The following is a 19,828-nucleotide window of genomic DNA, read 5'->3' on the forward strand; positions in this document are numbered from 1 at the left end:
ACAGAGGCGCGTCGTCTGCCGGGCGTACGCGTACGGAGCGCGTGACGTCACGGCCGTTCCGTCATCCGAGCCGATCGGCGGTCTGTGTATGTCGTAAGGACGCGATGTTCGAATTACTACTGTGATTGCATGTGTGTACAGACGTAAACATGACACACAAGGCGGCCCACGCGCCATCCAGCGAAGAACAGATTTAATCTAAGTAACCTCCTCCCTTCCATCCCTTCCTTTCGTCCTTCCGGTCTTACATCGCCTATCGCAACAGCCCGAGCTTCATAAATACCCCCTCTCAAGACTCCTTTGCTCGCCCCACCCCGCCCTCCGGCATCGTACTCGACCCAGCGGTTGGGTTCTACGCCCGCTTCCCGAGGTGCGTCCCTGCGAGCTCGCGCTCCAGCTCTGCGCTCGGGTCGTCTAGCACCGGGCTCTCCGCGCGCACCCCGCCCTGGCTGTCCGTGAAGCCAGACGTCGCCCCGTTCGGCGGAGCATTCTCGTGCACCGGCGACGACAGGATCTCTTCGCGTGTGGGGATCGGCAGGCTGCTCCGTCGTTCGAGCGAGGCGAGTGGTTCCGGGCGGAGCAGGTGGATCGGTGAGTGAATGGGACCGTCGCAATAGTGCTGGGAACGCACCTGTCCTGTCGACGGATCTGCCCAGATGCCCGCGCTTGCGCGCGCACCTCCGCGCGGAAAGTCTGCACTTCGTCAACGATCAGCCGCTTCATGCCCTCGATCGAGTCCTCCTCTTCGAAGCTAAAGTCGAACGGCTACATGGCACCAGCACGATCAGTCGCCATTCCTCGCACGGCGCAAGGAGAAAGCACTCACCGTTGGGCACACAGGCTCGTCCGCGGGGTCGTGCCAGACGGCGAGGTAGGGGTGGTTGAGCGCCTGCTCGCATGTGATGCGCTTCGCAGGATCGAAGTGGAGGAGCTGGCTAAGGAGGTCGATCGCAAGCGGATTTGCGCGCGGGAAGAGTGTCTGGAAGGGCACGCGCGGCTTGATCGGGAGCGAGCGGATGTAGTCTTGGGCCTAGCAAGTGAGTGTGTTAGCATCAAGGCGATACACACGGGGGAGTGCCGCACGCACTCTTGGAGAGCCGACGCGGCGGAGGGTATCTTCTGAGGGTGTACCGAGGTAGTGCAGAATCTGGTTGAGCTGATCGACATAGCTACGTGGAATATGAGCACGCTCTACAGCCGGAGGAGAAGCAATTCACATACTCCCTGCCCTTGAAGATCGGCTTGCCAGCGAGCAGCTCGGCGAGGATGCAGCCCACACTCCAGACATCAATTGCCGGACCCTGGAGCACAAAGACAACATCAGCACGAGTCGAACGGCGCCGCACAACACACGCACGTAGTTCGCAAAGCTCAACATGATCTCGGGCGCACGATACCACCGCGTCGCGACGTATTCGGTCATGAAGCCCTGGTTCGCAGCATTCTTCGCCGTGCCCTGTCCGTTGCCCGCGGGGCTGTACCCGCGCGCGAGCCCAAAGTCACAGATCTTGAGCTCGCAGTCGGCATTGACCAGGAGGTTGCCCGGCTTCAAGTCGCGATGCAGGACGTTGGCCGAGTGGATGTACTTCAGACCGCAGAGCGTCTGGTAGATGAAGGATTGGAAGTGCGCGTCGGAGAGGGGCTGTTGCGAGCGAATCTGCGTTGAATTGTGAGACCGTGGAGCAGGGTACAGATGAGTGTGAACGCACGATGGCGTGAAGGTCGGCCTCCATGAGCTCTTCCTGAGGATCGGCGACTAGTTAGATGACTAGTGTACCGTCGCATCGTAACAATGAACGTACGTAGAGGTAGACCTCGTCAAAGTTGCCATCTGGGCGGAAGACAATGTCCATATCGTACAGGCAAGTAATCTAGCAACGCATGAGCCTTGCGAGCGATCGCATGCGCACGCCTGCACACACATTTTTGTGTCCTCGGAAGTGGTGGAGGAGTCTGGACAGGCTCTGGTGAGATCTCGCGTGATGAGGCGAGGATAGCAAGAACTCACTTGATCTCACGAAGACACCTCTTGGTCAGGATTCTCTGTGCGCAGGAGCGTCTCTATCCGCGTATGCCGCTCATAGACGTGCATAGACCAACCTTGGTGTTAATGTTGGTGATTTTCTTGATTGCGCACCCCTCTCCGGATCTACGGTGCTTGGCCGAGACGACACATCCGTACGCACCCTGGCCGAGCTCCTTCACGAACTGATACTCGGAGTCGACGATGAAAGTCGAGTTGAGTGCCTGGAAGGAATGCCTCTGCATCGCGGAGACTGCTGGTACGCGCTAGGGAAACAGATGGAGACGATGGCTGCCGTCTGGGACGAGGAGGAGACGACGGGGAAGTGAGACGAGACGGGCGGTGGTGGCGCGGGTGGTTATAAGCAGCCATCTTGTATGAAACCGCGATCGATAGAAGCGCCCTATATGGGCTGCCATAACAGGCAAGTGTCGAGGAACGCGCAACACTGCCCTCCCATCACTGTCGCGCCCCCCACAGCCTCTGCACCGCTGATCTGCACTGTCCACACGCGCAGGCCACCACGCATCCTTTGCGTGCGATTATCGCAAGTCCGAGGTGCCCGGTAAAGGCGAACAGGGTACTCAACGTTACTCAGAACAAATCCCACTGCATCCATCCAAGGGGCGACTCGTACGCCACAGCACCGTGACCCCTGAACGGTGTTACTCGGATCTGTACATACGTGTCTTCCGAGGCGACGTCCGCGTTGAATTCTTCTCCGGATAGATTGCCTCTAATTCAATCGCAACACTGCCCGCGCGCCGCGGCCTCGCGTTTCAACGCTCCTCTACTTACGCGCTGCAGCCTCCAGGAGTTCCGCTGTTCGCCGCATGGATCGACACTCAATCAACGATCCGCTGCCGATTACCTGGTGACCAGCCCGAGGAGGTAGCCGCGTGGACGAGGTCTTCTGTGTCGTGATCGTTTACCAGGTTCAACTATTGCATGTATAAAATTGAATGAGTTAGCTGGCATGACATATGGTCACTGTGACATAACAGTGTTTGCACTCAGCCGAGTCTCTGAGCCCTCGTAGCCGTACTACCCGCACAGATGCTTTAAATGATAGGCAACCGAACTACTAGAAGTACGGCCGCCAACCACTCGCCTCAGTTGTCCTTCACGATACCCCCCTTCTTCATGTTCCACCCCAGCTGCTCGTACGTCCAACCGAAGATCAGCCCGTCATCCGTATAGTTGTGGTACGTCAACAGCGACTTGTGCATCCCCGGCCGCTTATGAATGCCGTTCAGCAGCGCCATGTCGCCCTCTGACAGGTCCAGTAGCTGATTGGGCGTAAGACTTACCACGACGACCGCACGTCAGTAATTCGACGCACCGTGATATTCGCCTTCATACGCTCAACGTTCTCGCTCTTCGGAATGACAATTATTCCGCGCTTCACGCCCCAGCTGATCACGACCTGCGCTGGCGACGCTCCGCGCTTCTCCGCGATGCCGACGACGTCGGGGTCGGTGAAGAATATCGGTTTCGCTTGGCCAAGTAGCGGGCGACCTACGCTCGGTCTATGAGCTCTGCGCTCATCCGCAACAAGGGAAATCCTTACCTAGAGGCGAGTACGCAGTGATCAAAATACCCTTTGACTTGCAAAATTCCTGCAGCTCGAAGGACGGCAGACAAGGGTGTACTTCGACTTGATTCGTCACTGGGACGACTGTGCAGTGCAATAGGAGTTCCGTGAGCGTCTTGATGGAGAAGTTGGACACGCCGATAGACTTGACTTTTCCTGCCACGGACGGGTCAGGATCGAGAGCAGTATGCAATCACTTGCTAAGCGGCAGGTCGCACGTACCTGTGTCGAGTAGCTGCTCCATCTGTTTCCAGGTGTCGACAACGGTGGGATATTGACCGCACGGAATATGTTCACCTGACGACATGGATGCACAAATTCAAATTCAGCAGGTATCTAGGGCTTGATTGATGCGACATACCCTCTTCTGTATCAGATTGAGGCCAGTGAATGAGATATAGATCGACGTAGTCCAGGCCGAGAGCCTTCAGCGACGTCTCGAATGACTCGCGGACCTTATGATGGTGTTTGTTCCTACGTGGTTTGATTAGTCAAACACCAGACAATGAATAGGTGGCGTGATACTTACGGCAGTTTCGTAGTAACGAATATATCCTCGCGAGGGATGCCGGACTCGTGGATTGCTTTGCCGACATGCTCCTCATTTGCTGTGCACATGGGGTTCAGCCCAATAGCCGGTGCATGCGCAGGGTTGCTCACCATAACCAAATGCCTGGTGCGAATGGCCAGTCATATCTCTTCTAAGCGTACTGAACATGAATGCTCACGGTATCTAGGTGACGGTATCCGTGCTGTTCACCGTTCATTAGGCAGTGTGTTCATGGCAAACGAACAATGAATGGTCACCTTCAACGCATTCTTCACCATGATCTCAACAGTCTCTCCGCCTCCTGGCGAGCCCATCCAACACCTACCCACGATCAAAGTCCGCCTCAGTACTCATACAACTTCAGCCTGAGAAAGGACGATGCTTACCCCATGCCAATCGCGGGCACCTTGCGGCCGTTATTGAATGTGAAGTACGGGACATTTGCAGCCATAGTGATGATAGAAGGGAGCGTGAGGAGCACCAGAGGTCTGCATATCTGTGGACGGGGCTCCGTCTTATATCGCTAGGGTCCCTGCGAAAGCCGAAGTGACAGGGCTGGACAAAGTCAACAGACCAAGTACTGCCCGCCGGCCCGTCCGTACAGCGCTTGTGCGATCATACACGCCGAGGTCCTCCCGTTCCTCGCGTATTCCCCACCATCCTCAGGCCGCCCTCATCGCGAACAACGCCGCGCTCATGTCCGCTCCCCATGCGGGTCATCGCACAGTTGCACGTTCGAAGCCCACCCTTAAGCTACAATAGCAGGTTGAGTGGGACCTCGGCGCGTACATAACATTAATCGTCCACGTTCGTCAATATGCCCCGCCACTCATGCGCTGCCCATCTTCTTCGTCCCCGTTGGCCTTCGAGTCTTCGTCCACGCCTCCCTGCCGACGCCCTCTCACCTTTTGATGACTACCCCACGATCGAGGACCAGCCCCACAAGCCTGTGGGCAAGCGATAGCGGCCGGAGACAGCACAGAGGGTGTACTCACGCGCCCGCGCTGCCGCATTCGCAACGCGTCGCAATGGGCGGCCGTGAGGGAAGGGAAGGAGGGAGAATACGACCAGCAGGGCTGCCGAGGAAGCTGAGTCCTCTATGTCCTCACCTCCATGCAAGCACCACCGGACCAGCCCCATGCACACAGGGTGGCACAGGCACGACGAATAACGTCCGCCGCACACTGACGCAGCGAGCATCAACTTTCCACGGAGCGCATGCTCGAGAGGCCAGAGCCCAACAAGCACGCCAGCCCGATGGACAGTAGCCCGACGCTACCGTTGAACACGTTGGGCGGTACACTCGCTGTTGCGGCCGTCGCATTGCTGTAGGAAATGGCGCCTCAACCGTCCCCCCGATGTGGGCAGTTCAGGGCGCGCGCCTCTTTAACGGTGCTATGGTGTAGTGGTTAGCACTCGGGATTTTGAGCAGCGTCTTCCCGCGACTCAGGTTCGAACCCTGATAGCACCTGCTGAGACGTTTTTTGGCACAGGCAGCTGTCGAGCGCGAGCGTCCACGCATATCTTCTGACTTTTCTCAATGCTCTTCTCCAGGGCCCAAGCAACGCTCGCAGTTGTGATTGGCATTGGCGCAGCGGCAGCAGTGGGTGTATTGTGTAGCGAAAATAGCAATCCATGTACCAACCTCAGTTTTCTCCAGGGAGAGTGATGCTGTCCCAAGTGATTCATTGGAACTGAAAGGAAAGCTGGTCAGTCACTTGTCAACCGGCCGGACGCGCTGCTGTCCCAAACTGCATTCCCGTGTATCATGAACATGTAGTACAGCACCGGCAGCCGGCCTTTGCGACATATATCGTTCAATGTCAAACAAGCAGCAGCGCGTACGCGCGCGTGAACCTGCGTGAACTCTACGCGCCCTGGAGCCATCAACCTGCAATATCCATATCTAGCTGTCGAACGCACGCATTATTTTCACTGCAACGCTGATTCAGAGTACTTTCATGTAGAAGGTCGGCTCTCGCTGCCCAAGCGCTGAGCGGAGTACAACTTGGAGAGAACAATCCTACACGCATGGTCAATAAGATGTGGCGACGAATTGTATCAACCGAGCTCAAATCCAAACGCATCCGGAGCCTCGATCACTATTTCTAGCGTGCTTCCACTCGGTAAGGAAAAGGCGTACAAAGAGAGGTGCTGCCCACCCAAGTCCTCCATCACGGCACTCTTCACGTCTTGCCTCGCTCAAGTCGCCGAGTCCATTGAGATTTTCGGATGCCTGTCACTCCACGCATTAGCTAATAGTTGCAATAAGTGTACAATACATTGTCCCATCGTAACATACGGAAAAGATCACAACAACTAATATCCTGAAGGTCGTGCACCCGTCCGCGACGTGTCGTACGCTCTGATCAACCGCGCCTGGTCTTGACGCGCAGCATTCTCCGTTTGACTGAACGCGAACCCTCGGTTCCGCCGCATGCGCTGTACAGCTCGCACTTTCTTGATCGCCTTCTGGAATCTGGAGACTGTCTGTCAGAGCACGAGCCACATGAGAGTAATATACGTACTGTTCTTGCCGTGGTCGATAGTCGGGAATGTTGTACTTTTGGATCTCCTGCGCGATATGGTACGTTTCGGGCCGATATGTACGCCGGTAGCTATATGGTACATCAGTTACGTAGCAGTGAACACCAGATTGCAACTCACTATTTCCATGCAAAGTCTCGCGTAAGACAGAATACCGGGACAAGGACCAGCATAAAATAAAAGACTGCGTCGGTCCATAACCGAGGCACCAGACCATAATACTCGGTCGAGAAACCGATAGCGGGAGCAACGACAGCGTATAGAGGCAAGAAGACCATAGCAAAAACGAACGATCCAGGGATTGCTGTACCCGACTGGTTAATAGATGGCAAGAGCATAGAGGCACGGCCTTACCTGCAACGGTATACTTCGTCCACAGACTGTGCTGCATGTTAGCCGGTGGTGAGGGACATTTATAGGATGAACGTACTCTGATATGAGAGCAGCCTTCCCTAGGACTGTAAGCAGGACAGCCATGTACAGCATCGTTCCCCAGAACCAATGTCCAGAGTCAAGGCCCGACGACTGCTTCAGATCACCCCAGAAGAGAATGACGGAGAAGCCGAACAGGATCTACAAAGGCGCCGTGTTAGCGAGAATTTTCCGGCGGAGGAGACTTACGTACAACGCTGTGGTACAGTGCATTAGCGACCCAGAGCCAAAACGCCGTTTTGGTGAAGAACGCATTGCGCTGACCGAGCATGTACATCTGCGGATACCTGTCCAGTATTCGGGCGGAGACGAACTGATCGAAAACACCGATAACGAAGGGCGGGAGGACGGTGAAGACAACGTTGTACAAGGAGAGGGTCCACGACTCGTACACAATTTCGCCCGAGAAGCTGTTGAAGAACGAGTACTGACAAACCAGGGTCAGTCGCACGACTCGCAGATCCGCTAGACGCCGTACATACCCAGAATTGCGTCATGTACAGAACGATGTTCTTGTAGAACGAGTCTATATAGACGTCAATAGAGGACATGCGTGATTACCACTCAAAACTCACAAAGGAGAAGCTTTGACAATCGCTGGTAGCTCCACGACCCGTGCACGAGCAGCAGTTTCTTGAGAAACCGGAACTGAGAGATCGCTACATCCGCGGAACGGGCGGCTTGCAGACCCTCGAGACCAGATATACCGACGCCAACGTGGGCCGCTTGAATCATACTGACATCGTTTGCGCCATCGCCAATTGCCAAGAGAATTGACTTCTGGTTCTTCTTCACAAGCTTCACAACCAGTGCTTTCTGCAGCGGCGAGACACGACCTGAGATGACGGTGAGTCTGTCAAGTCCTCGCGAAATGCGAGTAGATGGACGACGCACAGCAGATGACGGCTTTACACATCAGTGCGAGCTCCAGAAACTGGCCCGAGATCTCCTTCTCGAGCGCAAACCCGAGACTCTTCCCATCTAGATGGTACGTCAGACAATGTAACTTGGACTGAGGCGACGAGCTCACCGATGATCAGCGCCAGATCCTCAAGCTCGCTGAGCTCTCCAGTACTCCGTTGACTCTTGATGGCAGATAGCCGCTTCGAGAGAAACTCTTGCGTGTCCAGCATCGTCTCCTCATTGACAATAATCAAGTTCATCGACTCCGAGATGAGCTTGCATGACATGCCGATGTTGATCGCAGTCTCCTGCCTGTCACCCGTCAAAACCCAGACCTACCAGCAAACTTAAGTCAGCACAAGCAGCGACAGTGAAACCTTGACAATACCGACCTTGATACCGGCCATCTGTAGAGTGTGAATGGTATCAGGCACACCGTCCTGCAATTTGTCCTCGATAGCAGTCGCCCCAAGGAGGAGCATGTCCTTCTCGATGAGCTCTGCGGCTCGGTCAAGCGCATCACCACGACCGTTGAGGGTTGCCGCAGCCTGTTCATAGATCGTAGACCACTGCCGGTACTCCGCCTCAGGGATCACGCGAGAGGCGATGCAGAGCGTCCGCAGACCCTCCGTCGCGTAGTCCTCTAGATGTACGAGAGTCTTCTCGGTGAACGGTTGGTTCTCCGCCAGTCGCTCCAGGATGACAGTATCCGCGCCTTTGCAAAAGAGTTTGATCCTACCGTCCGGGCCTCGTACGACTGTCGACATCCGCTTCCGGGTCGAGTTGAACTCGCAGATATTCAGGATCTGGTATTCATACGACGTCCCTTGAATGTTGACGAACACGGACTTCGGTTTCCGAGTCTACGGGGGACCAAACGAGTCAGTGCTGCAATGCGATAGGTCTGAACGGGAATTTACGTGAAACTGGTAGCCTAGCAATTCTGCACCGGAGACCAAAGCTGCTTCGTCCGGACTGCTTGCCTGATAGTGAAGCTTGCCATCTCGCATCTCAGGGATGACGGTGTGGCACACCGCCAAGAGGGTCAAGAACTCGTTCAGGACCTCCTTCTGACCCTGTCCAGTCGTGTCCGCAGAGCCGAAATCGCCGAAGGGGTTCTCCCCGCCACTCAAGAGCGCCTGCATTTCCGCGAAGCTTTTCCAGCCATCTTTCCCGTCTTCACCCTCAGCACGCCTGCTCTCATCGACGACATCCGCGTACGCGACACCGCCGATGGAGCAGAGTCGAAACTCCATCTCGTTGCACGTCAACGTGCCCGTCTTGTCGCTAAAGACGTACTCGATCTGTCCGAGCTCTTCCACGAGGGACGACGTCCGGCAGAGTGCGGGCGTGTCCGTCTTCGCGTAGTACATGTCGAGGTCCGAGTTGATCAACTGTGCCTGCTGGAACTTGACCACTTCCATGGTGACAATGAGCGAGATCGGGATCAAGTTGTTGTACAGAATAATGAACGTGAGGATGTCTGGGGAGTGTGAGGCTCAGTGCACGAAGAACAAATCAAGAGACAAACCTTCGATGAATTGCTTCGCTGTGGGCAATATATGTCAGATAAGATGCTATCGCTGCCCAGTTGGCACGCACCTCTGCTACCGATCGTCGACTGCTCATAGAGATACCACTCCGCAGCAGAATAGAACCACTAAGCCACGGCATGAGTGACCACCGACAGACCTTGAGGTCAGTACTCACTGCGCGAATGCTGGCACCAATGGTCGACCCGATGGACAGCGCCAGAAGGAAGATGAACAGGAATATGATATGCACGTTCACCTGCTTCTCTACAGCCGTACGTTTGATCGGTGCCGCGCTGTTCTCCGTTGTGAGTAACAATCGTCCGTCGTACACTGCATACTCACGTTGCGTTCCGCATGAGCTTCGTCTCGTGCCCCGTGAATACCACCAGTCCATATGCCCATGGCGTGTTCCGGATCTGAGCCCCTCGCAGGAGCAACTGGTCAGGGCCTAGCGGGACCTGCTTCGGTACTCCGAGGTCGGTGACCAAGTCGAGCGTACCCTCGTAGGTGTACAGGCTATTGTTTGGCTGTTCAGACCGAAGCGCACCGTGCAATGCCGTAACGAGACGCGGGGAGGTGAGGTGTGACGTTTGCGGGGAGGCCTGTCTGATCTTCAGATTCGTCTCGCTGACAGAGGTTCAGTACGGCAAGTGAATTACGGCCGCAGAGGTACGTACCCGTCCAGGTTCGATGTCTCAATGTAGCAGAAGCCCTCAGGTTCACTCGACGAGAGCAGGACAAGGTCGGCAGGAATATGGTCGTCGCTCTCTAAGCGGATGACGTCGCCGACGGCAATATTCTTCCACTTCTTGTCGACGAACGTCCCTTCTGGGGTCAGAACCTTCGCCTTCTTCGAGTTCAGTTCAGAATCGGATTGGTGTCGTTTCTGTGGTTGGGCAGTCAGATGGCGCCGTGGGACCCACAAAGACACGCGGAGGAAGGATGTACTGACCAAGTCTTCTTGAGTCTCCTTGAAAGCAGAAGCCAGTAGCACCACGGCGAGCGGTCCAATAGTCGTCCAGCGGTTCGTAGGTGATACATTGGGTATTTGCTGAATGAGTGCCGTGAAGAGGAAGAACAGGTTAGCGTATCTAGAGAATTGCTCTGTTGGGGCATGTCATGAGAACGGCGAGACGGAGGTAGAACAGGAGGTGCGCACCGAAGAGGAACTTGGGAACGAATGTGACGATGTTATATTTGCTCGTTGAAATGTAATTCGAGCAGAAGTCTGTGTTGGCGTCCGAGTTGTTGAGCGCAACGACGCGGTCACCAGCCAGGACCTGATCCCGCTTCTGCCAGGGCCATCTCAGCTTCTTGACCTGCCCCACAAACGACCGCGACGACCTCCTCTTGTGCGCTGGTTTGGCACCCTTCGCCGGACCCGGTGCGCCTGCTTGCTTGGAGCCAGGAGGCTCGTCGTCGTCGAAGGACCAGTCCGGAGGTATGGCGGCGGTCGTCAGCGTGACCTGGGAATGCCCTGCGGGTGCGGCGCCAGCACGAGAGAAGGGGAGGCCGCTCTCTTGCGATTTCATGGCGGCCGGTGCACCAAAGGCAGAGTCGGGTGGGTCGTATTCGTCTTCATCGTCAAAGAAGGGGTCGAGTTGCTGGTCAGAGGGTTGCGAGGCGGGTGGAGGGTAGCCGTTGTTGGCGGGCTGGTAGCGGGCTGCAGGGTTCGCCTGCGAGACGAGGCGGATAAAGTCGTCACTCATCGTGTCCAGCGATGAGGAGGAGGAGAAGGACGCCGAGCGCGGCGGTGAGCGTGTCGGTGAGCTGTGTCGGTGGCTGCGCGCGGCGCCAGCGACACCGACCCGACACCGAGCATCACGACCACGTGCCTCGACTCGAGTAAGTACAGACTCTCAAGATTCTGACTTGTCAAGAACACTCGCGGGCTCGAGGTGTAGGCATTGTACCGGGCTGTCCTGTCGCTGAGAAGGCATGTCCCCAAATATCTTCCTGCAACTGCATTTGTTCACTGGCATGCCTAGCTGTGGTTTCGCCGTAACCCTACTAAGTGCGAGCATATGTTGCGTATGCCACTCTCCTGCTGCCGTCGAGCGTGTCAACCTCCTAGGCATGGAATTTGGCGGCGACGGCACCGTCAGTATAAGTTTCAACCATGTCCATTCGCTGTCACGGTCGGTCTATACCGCAAACGTTGGTTACCGCACAGTCGGCGAACCAGGACCCGTTTCCTTCGCGCGACTATCATCGAAGATACGCTGGTATGATCCCTGAGGTCAAACGCTACATTGATCGCGAAAGTTCAACGCACTAACGGCGCCCGCCTCCGCGCCCGCCAAAGTAGTGGCGCACTGATTAGCAGCGGCCTGTGTGCGACTTCCATCCCAGTCCAGTGTAGCTCATATTGCGCGGCGGTTCTACGGCCAGGGCAATTTACTCACCAATCTTCTCTAACTAGATTGGGCTCACGCGAGACGTTCGTTCTACCACACCCGGGCGTCTCGGCGGCATCTCGATCGCCTTCGACCGCGCCATCCCTACTCTGGTACCCAGCCCTACCCGTTGAAATGGCCCACGCCTGCTTCCGCGAGCGTTTCGACCATACTCGATATGAGTTGGCTTCTGTTGGGCTGTGCTTCTCTGGGCCTCGCAGCGGGTCCACACAAGTCACATCTCACGCTGTCAGGGACAAGACGAGCGTGCGCAGTCGTGCTCTTTCCATTCATGCTCACCAATGTTTCAGACTTCCTCGTTTGGCGGCCGAGGTCTATAGATGGTAGGTGTTGTATGCACTACAACGATCATGGCAAGAAGGACGAGCTACGATGACAGCTAGGAACCGGGGATGTGTTTGAGCGCCCAATGACTTTACGGAAGACGTCCCTCCAACGCTCTTCGTCATGTGTGGGTTTCTCCTCCCTTGGGAAGCCACACACAGTCCTCGACGCTGTATGAGAGCGTTGGCACCCTGCTCGGCATACGGGGTATTAACAACGGCTGCGAACGTCGAGCATCCGTACCGGACGACGACTCGCTAAGATCAGCCTCAGGAACTCTTGGATTACACGGAGACAAGGGAACCAGGCTAGCTCGTACGGATCACTCTCACACTGCGCGCGCCGTGCGCCACTCTGACCGGAGACCAGCAGGGATTCTGTGCCAACCCTGAGGCCGTCTTAACCAAGGGACGACGAGCGATTTGATGCAATTGCAGTGCAGACAGGATCTGACAGCATCCAAGCACAAATATAAGACCTTGCCTCAAACTGGCTGTTCACCGCCGCTCCTGTACGATCCCTCGCGTCATGTCGAACGATAGTGCCGTCCCCGTCATCGCCGCTGAAGCGGCGCTGGTGAAGCAAGATTATGCACTCATATTTGTCGGTGCGCGATGTACCGGTCATCCGTGCCCCATTGTCACTCACTCTGCGGTTCGTAACAGCCACTTTCATCGGCCAAATACTGTTCGGCATAGTCATCGCGCAGGTAAGTATGCTATGACAGGCTCCATGTAGCACGCTGGACGTATCCACTGAGAATACACGGTAGGTTTATATATATTTTACCCGCTATAAACGGTGAGGCCGAACCACAGCGCTTTCAGAGCGTGAGCTGATACTGTTTGCCTAGCGACGCGTTATGGGTCAAGGTCTTCGTTCTGTTCTTGTTCGTCTGCGACATCTGTAGCGCCGTCTTTACGATTTGCTGGTGCGTGTCCCCAACAATTCGCTCATCCAGCGTAGCTTATACCCCCGAGCAGGATGTTCTTCCTATTCGTCTCAAACTGGGGCAATATCGCAGCCTTCTCGCAGCCTACCTGGAGTAAGCAACCGTCCGTACTCAGTCAAGTCTTTGCTGATTTTCAGCTTTTCAGTGCTGGCTACAGGTAATGGTTAATCTGCTGTAATCAGCACAGTACTAATACGGTAGTGTCTGCGCGGCTTGGCTTACAGACCCTCTGATCTTGGTACGCGGATTTGCTCTCCGCCATCACACCGTTATTCTCATATCTTCGTCAATGACTGCCATAGGGCTTGATGAGTTGTGCAACCCACTTCTTCTTTGCCAGGCGCATCAAGATCATCACGGAGAGCATCTGGCTCGCCGGGTCTATCTGCTTCTTTGGAATCGGCACACTCGGTGAGTACGTTTTATGAATATCAATACTTGTACGCTGACACGAGGCAAGCCGGTGCACTGGGCGGAACCATAGAGTTCATGCGCGTACAGTCACTCGTCGACCTCACGTCATTGAAGCCGATCGCTATCGTCTGGCTGCTCTGTGCCGCCGTTGGGGACGTGATGATCACAGTGATTCTCAGCTGGTCGCTGAAGAGAAAAAAGTCAGGCTTCAAGCGGACGGACCAGATCGTCGACAGAGTTATCAGAGGTACGTAGACTTCTATTCTATGGTCTGCCTGTTTTCCCCCCGACTGAACTATATCTTGCAGTGACGATTCAAAATGGTATGGACGTATAATAGTACTCGTTGCAAGGTCATGACCACCCCTTCAGGTTTCTTGACTGCGGCAGTAGCGACATGCGCTCTCATCCTATACCTTTCGTCGGTGCGTTCTTATCTCCGGCTCTGACTGCGCATATTCTAACATTATTCTTTCCGCAGGACATTCCGTATCATCTCGGTTTGTCCCATCATCTCCTGCGACGTAGATTGGAACGTTCAGTGTTTCCCAGCGCTGTCGCTCGTTCTGCCGCGAATGTACTCAAACTCGATTCTCTCGTCACTCAACTATCGCGACGTTATGCATCCTGATTCTTCGACTGACCGTGGTGCAAGCGGCATCAGTTTCGCTGCGGCTAGTGCTTCGCGACGAGGTGTACGTCCCCTTTCCTATATTGGAGTCCTGACCATCCTAAATAGCCCTCTAGCAGCAAACCGAAGTAGTTGTGCACGTCGAGGCGCACGAGCTCACTGAGGCAACAAAGAGCGACGGCGATTGGGACGTACCCAGCAAGACCCACTCCGTTTGATGTAGTCTTGGTGCTTGATCATTCGACCTCTCTCAATTACTGAATATCAACTTCGTACTCTCTGTAATGTCGGATACTTGTGGTACTGTCCTACGTTGATGCAATAGTACCATCTGATGTTCCAGCGTACGCATATCTCGCAGCAGCCATTGTTTCCCTGTGGACTCGGTTCCAATTACCTGGCTCTGATGACGAGCATCAAACGTCTGAGCAACGCAGTTGAGAGGCATGTCATTGTATGTAGTATAGGACGAGAGCCGCCGTCACCGTACCGTACCAATGTTAGAAGGGCTGCCTAAGCGCAGTGAGCTTCCATGACTGTCGAATGGCATGAGCCATGGCGACATCATAACAAAATCACTAATATACGGAGGACGGCCAGCAGCCTCAGGCTGAGCTGCGTCTCACGTGCAGTAGTATGATGATGATGAACTCTGCACTTATATTCCGCAACAAGCAAACTCTAATGGTGATAAGACGCGGCGGGCGGTGGCACCCCGGTCGACTCTATGTATGTACGAGGTAGTGTAGTATGTGTATGTAGTAATGGGGGGGGCGACACGTGCAGTAGTAGGTATCGATGTGTGCTCGAAATACACGAATACTCGCGCTGCAGCTACAGCAAGCCATTTCAAACGGTAGAAGTCGACCACTCCGGACGCCGGAGAGGCGTCGCTGGACAGCAGTGTCGGGGCGGCTAGATATGGGCTCTTTTACAACGGTGGTCAATCGAAACTGCCTCCAATGGTGTGAATGGCCATATACGCCTCCGAGATGCCTCTGTGTGCCTGGTCTGATAAGGACACATGCGGCACTGGGTCTGTGTTCGTCCGCCGCTGTGTTGTCCAGCCCGACTCCTTGATGCACAGACGTTTGGACATGAATATGGTATGTAATACGACGGTGCGGGGCGATAGAAATGCAGGGTTCAATGTCTTCGCGCACACAGCTGACTACGTGCTCGTCTTGATGTCGCTCCAGCGCTTCAATCTCCTGCAGTGAGGATTACCGTACGAGGCCAGCTCTGAGGCACAACTCTGACGTGGTCCGGGGTAAATCTTTGCCGCAAGAGCTCAGGGGAGCCAGCAGGACGAAGTCGAGATATAGCGAGAAAGTGGCAGCGCTGGCAGCTAAGGAACAAGCATCCGCGGGACTGGTTGACGGGACGGTCCGACGAAGGCTAAGAAGAGCAATCAGCGGCACCTCAGCTCGCGAAAGGCAACAATACCGGCATGATCACCATGATCTACGCGAGGTTCTCATTATGTGTCGGAGGGAGACATCTTTCCACACCGCACCCAACAATTGAGTCGAATCAACAACCCGAATTGCACCTCTAAGGCAACTTGTACATGCGTGCGAGAATGAAAGAGGGCATCTAGCCCCGCAAAAACAAGAGCACAATCACACCGCATGGGTCTTACCAGATAACTCCCAGTCGCGTTCACTTTTGGTTGCGTCCGCCAGCTCATGCGCTTCGACATGAACTACCACTTCCGTTTGCTGCTGGCGGGAGCATCAACACTAGCAGGTTCCAGTTAATAGAACAGATAGACTTACTGTTCGTCGCAATCCATTCGAGAGACTGCTTGCACCACCATATTCATTGGTGGCATCGGTCTTGGAAACATCTCGGTAATTGAACGAAGATAGCATCGTGTTTGAATACATTCGCGGCAACACGAGTGACAAGGCTAGAATCAAGTCAGCACAATGACCGGCCAATGGCAAAACATTTGCCACGAACCGAGATGATACGGGATATCCTGCAGAGACACTGTTAGCGCTCCACATATAGCGTCGTTCTGAAAACTCACTGTCGAGAGATATAGGACAAGAGCGGCCGTCGCCATCAATGACGTGAGAAGACCTGGTCATGGTTCAAGCACGATCATGTTACGGCTCGTCATGGAGCATACCGTTCTGGACTGTCACTGCAGAAAACGGTTGAGTCTCGAGTACCCTGCCGCAGTGAGATTAGGCTTACCTCTAATCACTCTGTCAACGAGTTGATCCGTCCTTTGGAATCCGGACTTCCTCTTTCTAAGAGACCAGCTCATGATGAGGGTGATCGTCACGTCGCCCACCGCAGCAAAGAGCAGCCATACTATAGCGATTGGCTTCAATGACGTGAGGTCAGCAAGAGACGACACTTGCAGGAACGATATCATCGCAGCCAGAGCACCAGCTATGGGAGTGTCAATGACAGAGATTTTATGATGATAGAAGAATCTGTGCTTACCAAGTGTCCCGAGACCGAAGATACAGATGATGCCGGCGAGCCAAATGTTCCCAGTGATGACATAAATGCGCCTGGCGAAGAAAAAGTGTGTCGCACAGGTCATCAGTCCCTGCGGCGGCTATGGTCAAAAATATCTGTATCACATCAAGTCCGAAGTCTGACTCACTAAGATGAGAGGATCTGCAGAACATCAGGATGATCTCGTAAGCAATGTACAGTCTGTTGAAGAGAATGGGTACCTGTGGAGAGCACTGGAGACGTCCACGGTCAATGCGGTCTATCGGGACACGGATACGCATTTTGCTTACTCCATGTCGTCTGAGAGAAGGCCACGAGGTCTCCCCAGTGCGATATGAACAAGAAGTACATCCTGTGAGGTCTAAATATAAAGACCATTACGAGTGAATTAGTCCACGCACCAAGCGATTGTGAATATGGCGCTGCAAACATCGCAGAGGAAAATGAAGAATACGACTAGCTTCATCCATCCAGGATCGCTAGTGTGAGATACTTATCAATAGAAATCCTCACAGCACGGTGCTTTACACTCACCTCCGGTAACGAGTGTAGTAAATGTAGACCTTCCGTACCCGTTAGTAAAGCACCATTATCAGAGTATCACTTCAACCCGGCGGACCTGAGCGACGACAATGCCAAAGAGGATTTGCCCGATGAATGACGCTGCGGTCAAGTTTCAGGCTCAGAATGATAAAACAAGGGGAACAAGGACGTACCGACGAAAATGAGCGAAAATTGTTCTTGGACAACCGCGGCCTCCGCGGCGATTTTAGCGGTTGCGCTGGGGTCGGCCATAACTTACCAAAGTCCCTGGTCAGCGTGTCTCACGAAGGAGGCTGGTTTTGCTTACCTGCCGTTCCCCGTACTTAAGCACGTCGACCTCGTACGCATTGATGGAGGATCTGGAGTCGCACGCTTCCAATCTGCGCGGAGACGACTTGATCGGTGTATAGCGTGTTGCGATGGCTTCTTCAGGGATTGCGGCACTCGACCGGCTTGATTCAATAGAGAGGAACCCCACGTCGATGCGGAGATGTGAAACTGTCCGTATATAGCTGTAGCCGAGTGAAACGCCACTGGGACTACTTATTGTCACTCCAACCAGTAGACGTGTAGTGGTAGTTGAAGACGAATACCAGTTGGTTCGCTTCGCAGCCCCGGAGGAACCATAGAATCCGTTAACGGCCCGTATTGAGACCGTCTTACGCAGCGCTCTTGTGTGTAGGTAGTCCTGGCGTGAGACTAGCCACAGTGTGACACTGACAGTAGTGTATACGGCCATCAGCACGCATCCGCCAACAGGTTCGCTACCACCGCGTACTTACGACTGCGCCGGTGTACTAGTCTTCAAGCCGGGCCCATCCTTTGTTTCGAACAGCGGGATCGCTTAGAGGCACTGGTGCGACGCTGATCCATCACGGAGAAATCTTCGGACGGTTCATACTGTCACGATATGATAAAGTTGTCCTGTACTGGAGTTAGCAACACAAGCGGTGATACAGAAAGCACTTGTACCTGATTCCAGGAGCGTTCCGACTTCCCACAAGCGGCGGAGGTGTGTGTGATCTTGCAATGCTCAATGCTCCCAACCGCGGCGTTGCACTAGACCCAACATGTGATGGTCGTTCCTGGGCGTCGATCAGAAGCCAGAGCCTGCCATAAGATGGCTCCAGGCGGTTGGACACACTCACTTTGCCCGTTCATCGCCCACTACTCAGTATGTCTCGCATCGCTATCGTCACAGGCGCCGCTCAGGGTATCGGCGAGGCCATCGCGCTTCGCCTTGCCGCTGATGGACTCGATGTCGTGGTCAGCGATCTGCCTGCGAAGAGCGAACAATTGGCCTCGGTGGTGAAGCGCATCGAAGACGTTGGACAACGTGCCTTGGCCTTTCCCTGCAATGTTTCCGAAGAGAAAGACGTTATTGCTCTGGTCGACAAGACGGTCGCGACCTTCGGCAGGCTCGACGTGGTGAGTTTGCAGTCACCAACGGCATAGTATGTCAGCTAACACTCACGTTGCAGATGGTCGCGAATGCCGGGATAGGCATGTTCAAGCCAGTGTTCGACAGTACGCTACCACCTTACTTAGAAACTCTTCTTCGTGAAAGTAATGTTTGGCGACGTAGCTTCGGTGGACGACCTGGACACTATCTTGTCAATCAATGTGCGCGGGGTCATGCTATCCTACAAATATGCCGCCATGCAAATGGTAAAACAAGGCGACGGTGGAAGGATCATCGGTGAGATTGTCATCGCTTCCGTGACCATGACTATCGATATTGAAGGCAAGTCCTTGTAGGGGCGTCCTCTGGAGCAGCAAAGAAGGGTACGTCAGCATGTTATCGTCAGCTAAGATTGTTCGCGGATTGATGTCGACATTGGGGGACAGCTATTCCCAACATGGGCGCGTACAGTGCCTCCAAGTTTGCCGTACGGGGCTTGACGCAGGCTTGTGGTACGTGGTACACGTTTGATCTGCGATATCATTTGTTGCTTACACCCTGGTAAACAGCGGCTGAATGGAGGAGGCATAAGATCACCGTCAATACGTACGCACCGGGCAGTATTCTGACAGCGATGGGTGAGTCTAACGTCTCACAGAGACCTACCTGACCCTGACCCACCTTCGTAGTCTTGCACCCTGACGACGCGAAGAACGGCGGCCCTGCGTCCACCGCAAAACTGGTGAGTACCACGCATCGAACATAGCCATTCGACGCTTACCGATCACGGCCTAGGCCACGGGACTGCCTCTGGATACGCCGGACGCACAACCGATCGTCATCGCCGACTTCGTGTCGTACCTCATTCGCCCGGATTCGTATCATATCACTGGTATGATTGTCGGACAACAGTGTAATCACTTTGCTGACTGAGCACACAGGCCAATCTGTGAACATCGACGGCGGGTTGAACTACGACTGATCGAGATCGTGGTTGTCGGTCCAAGTGGTGCGGCATCACTTTTCATCCATTTGCCCGACATCACTGCAATGTCCTACGCGGTGACATACACGCGTACCTAT

The 19,828-nt window shown here is 54.6% G+C and overlaps 6 protein-coding genes and 1 non-coding gene across 7 annotated transcripts; 3 read left to right on the top strand and 4 right to left on the bottom strand.

The window, feature by feature from the left end:
• Window positions 1-8: 8 nt before the first annotated feature.
• On the bottom strand, window positions 9-2,388 carry C8Q71DRAFT_792691 (CMGC/MAPK/ERK protein kinase). The gene is made up of 11 exons (XM_047925428.1): window positions 2,101-2,388; window positions 2,009-2,043; window positions 1,923-1,953; window positions 1,803-1,871; window positions 1,710-1,742; window positions 1,358-1,657; window positions 1,222-1,301; window positions 1,088-1,169; window positions 827-1,030; window positions 632-765; window positions 9-539 (listed from the first exon to the last, which is right to left on the bottom strand). The coding sequence occupies exons 1-11, from the start codon at window positions 2,266-2,268 to the stop codon at window positions 353-355; spliced, it is 1,323 nt and encodes a 440-aa protein (XP_047772392.1). The 5' UTR covers window positions 2,269-2,388; the 3' UTR covers window positions 9-352.
• A 747-nt stretch (window positions 2,389-3,135) lies between these two features.
• On the bottom strand, window positions 3,136-4,734 carry C8Q71DRAFT_892015 (Aldo/keto reductase; the record flags this gene model as incomplete). Its single annotated transcript, XM_047928681.1, has 10 exons — window positions 4,554-4,734; window positions 4,425-4,488; window positions 4,346-4,369; window positions 4,278-4,290; window positions 4,147-4,225; window positions 3,979-4,091; window positions 3,840-3,914; window positions 3,594-3,773; window positions 3,366-3,541; window positions 3,136-3,312 (listed from the first exon to the last, which is right to left on the bottom strand). Exons 1-10 carry the CDS (start codon window positions 4,616-4,618, stop codon window positions 3,136-3,138), a joined length of 966 nt encoding a protein of 321 aa, XP_047772393.1. The 5' UTR covers window positions 4,619-4,734.
• Window positions 4,735-5,558: 824 nt separating this feature from the next.
• C8Q71DRAFT_t157 lies at window positions 5,559-5,638 on the top strand. The gene has a single exon. It is a non-coding gene; the product is annotated as a tRNA-Gln (tRNA).
• A 390-nt stretch (window positions 5,639-6,028) lies between these two features.
• On the bottom strand, window positions 6,029-11,361 carry C8Q71DRAFT_792702 (phospholipid-translocating P-type ATPase). Its single transcript, XM_047925429.1, has 19 exons — window positions 10,744-11,361; window positions 10,537-10,688; window positions 10,262-10,470; window positions 9,927-10,211; window positions 9,760-9,877; window positions 9,652-9,709; window positions 9,581-9,598; window positions 8,970-9,532; window positions 8,442-8,912; window positions 8,177-8,384; window positions 8,041-8,127; window positions 7,722-7,982; window positions 7,629-7,672; window positions 7,340-7,573; window positions 7,145-7,287; window positions 7,069-7,094; window positions 6,835-7,018; window positions 6,696-6,785; window positions 6,029-6,646 (listed from the first exon to the last, which is right to left on the bottom strand). The coding sequence occupies exons 1-19, from the start codon at window positions 11,291-11,293 to the stop codon at window positions 6,487-6,489; spliced, it is 3,861 nt and encodes a 1,286-aa protein (XP_047772394.1). The 5' UTR covers window positions 11,294-11,361; the 3' UTR covers window positions 6,029-6,486.
• A 1,492-nt stretch (window positions 11,362-12,853) lies between these two features.
• On the top strand, window positions 12,854-14,812 carry C8Q71DRAFT_892031 (uncharacterized protein; the record flags this gene model as incomplete). The annotated part of the gene is made up of 14 exons (XM_047928682.1): window positions 12,854-12,932; window positions 12,991-13,034; window positions 13,098-13,126; window positions 13,179-13,256; window positions 13,309-13,370; window positions 13,423-13,434; window positions 13,502-13,515; window positions 13,580-13,688; window positions 13,738-13,938; window positions 14,000-14,014; window positions 14,064-14,116; window positions 14,173-14,191; window positions 14,244-14,386; window positions 14,439-14,812. 14 exons carry the CDS (start codon window positions 12,854-12,856, stop codon window positions 14,538-14,540), a joined length of 960 nt encoding a protein of 319 aa, XP_047772395.1. The 3' UTR covers window positions 14,541-14,812.
• Window positions 14,813-15,779: 967 nt separating this feature from the next.
• On the bottom strand, window positions 15,780-17,595 carry C8Q71DRAFT_892035 (uncharacterized protein; the record flags this gene model as incomplete). The annotated part of the gene is made up of 14 exons (XM_047928683.1): window positions 15,780-16,046; window positions 16,101-16,234; window positions 16,288-16,306; window positions 16,358-16,410; window positions 16,460-16,474; window positions 16,528-16,728; window positions 16,783-16,891; window positions 16,949-16,962; window positions 17,022-17,033; window positions 17,091-17,152; window positions 17,202-17,279; window positions 17,335-17,363; window positions 17,420-17,463; window positions 17,517-17,595. The coding sequence occupies 14 exons, from the start codon at window positions 17,593-17,595 to the stop codon at window positions 15,945-15,947; spliced, it is 951 nt and encodes a 316-aa protein (XP_047772396.1). The 3' UTR covers window positions 15,780-15,944.
• A 924-nt stretch (window positions 17,596-18,519) lies between these two features.
• C8Q71DRAFT_863759 (NAD-P-binding protein) lies at window positions 18,520-19,727 on the top strand (the record flags this gene model as incomplete). Its single annotated transcript, XM_047928225.1, has 9 exons — window positions 18,520-18,771; window positions 18,825-18,870; window positions 18,929-19,042; window positions 19,102-19,128; window positions 19,192-19,257; window positions 19,315-19,383; window positions 19,435-19,487; window positions 19,541-19,637; window positions 19,687-19,727. The coding sequence occupies 9 exons, from the start codon at window positions 18,520-18,522 to the stop codon at window positions 19,725-19,727; spliced, it is 765 nt and encodes a 254-aa protein (XP_047772397.1).
• Between the last annotated feature and the right edge of the window lie 101 nt (window positions 19,728-19,828).

This window comes from Rhodofomes roseus, assembly GCF_022264815.1.
Source record: "Rhodofomes roseus strain CIRM-BRFM 1785 chromosome Unknown C8Q71scaffold_48, whole genome shotgun sequence".
NCBI lineage: Eukaryota > Fungi > Basidiomycota > Agaricomycetes > Polyporales > Fomitopsidaceae > Rhodofomes > Rhodofomes roseus.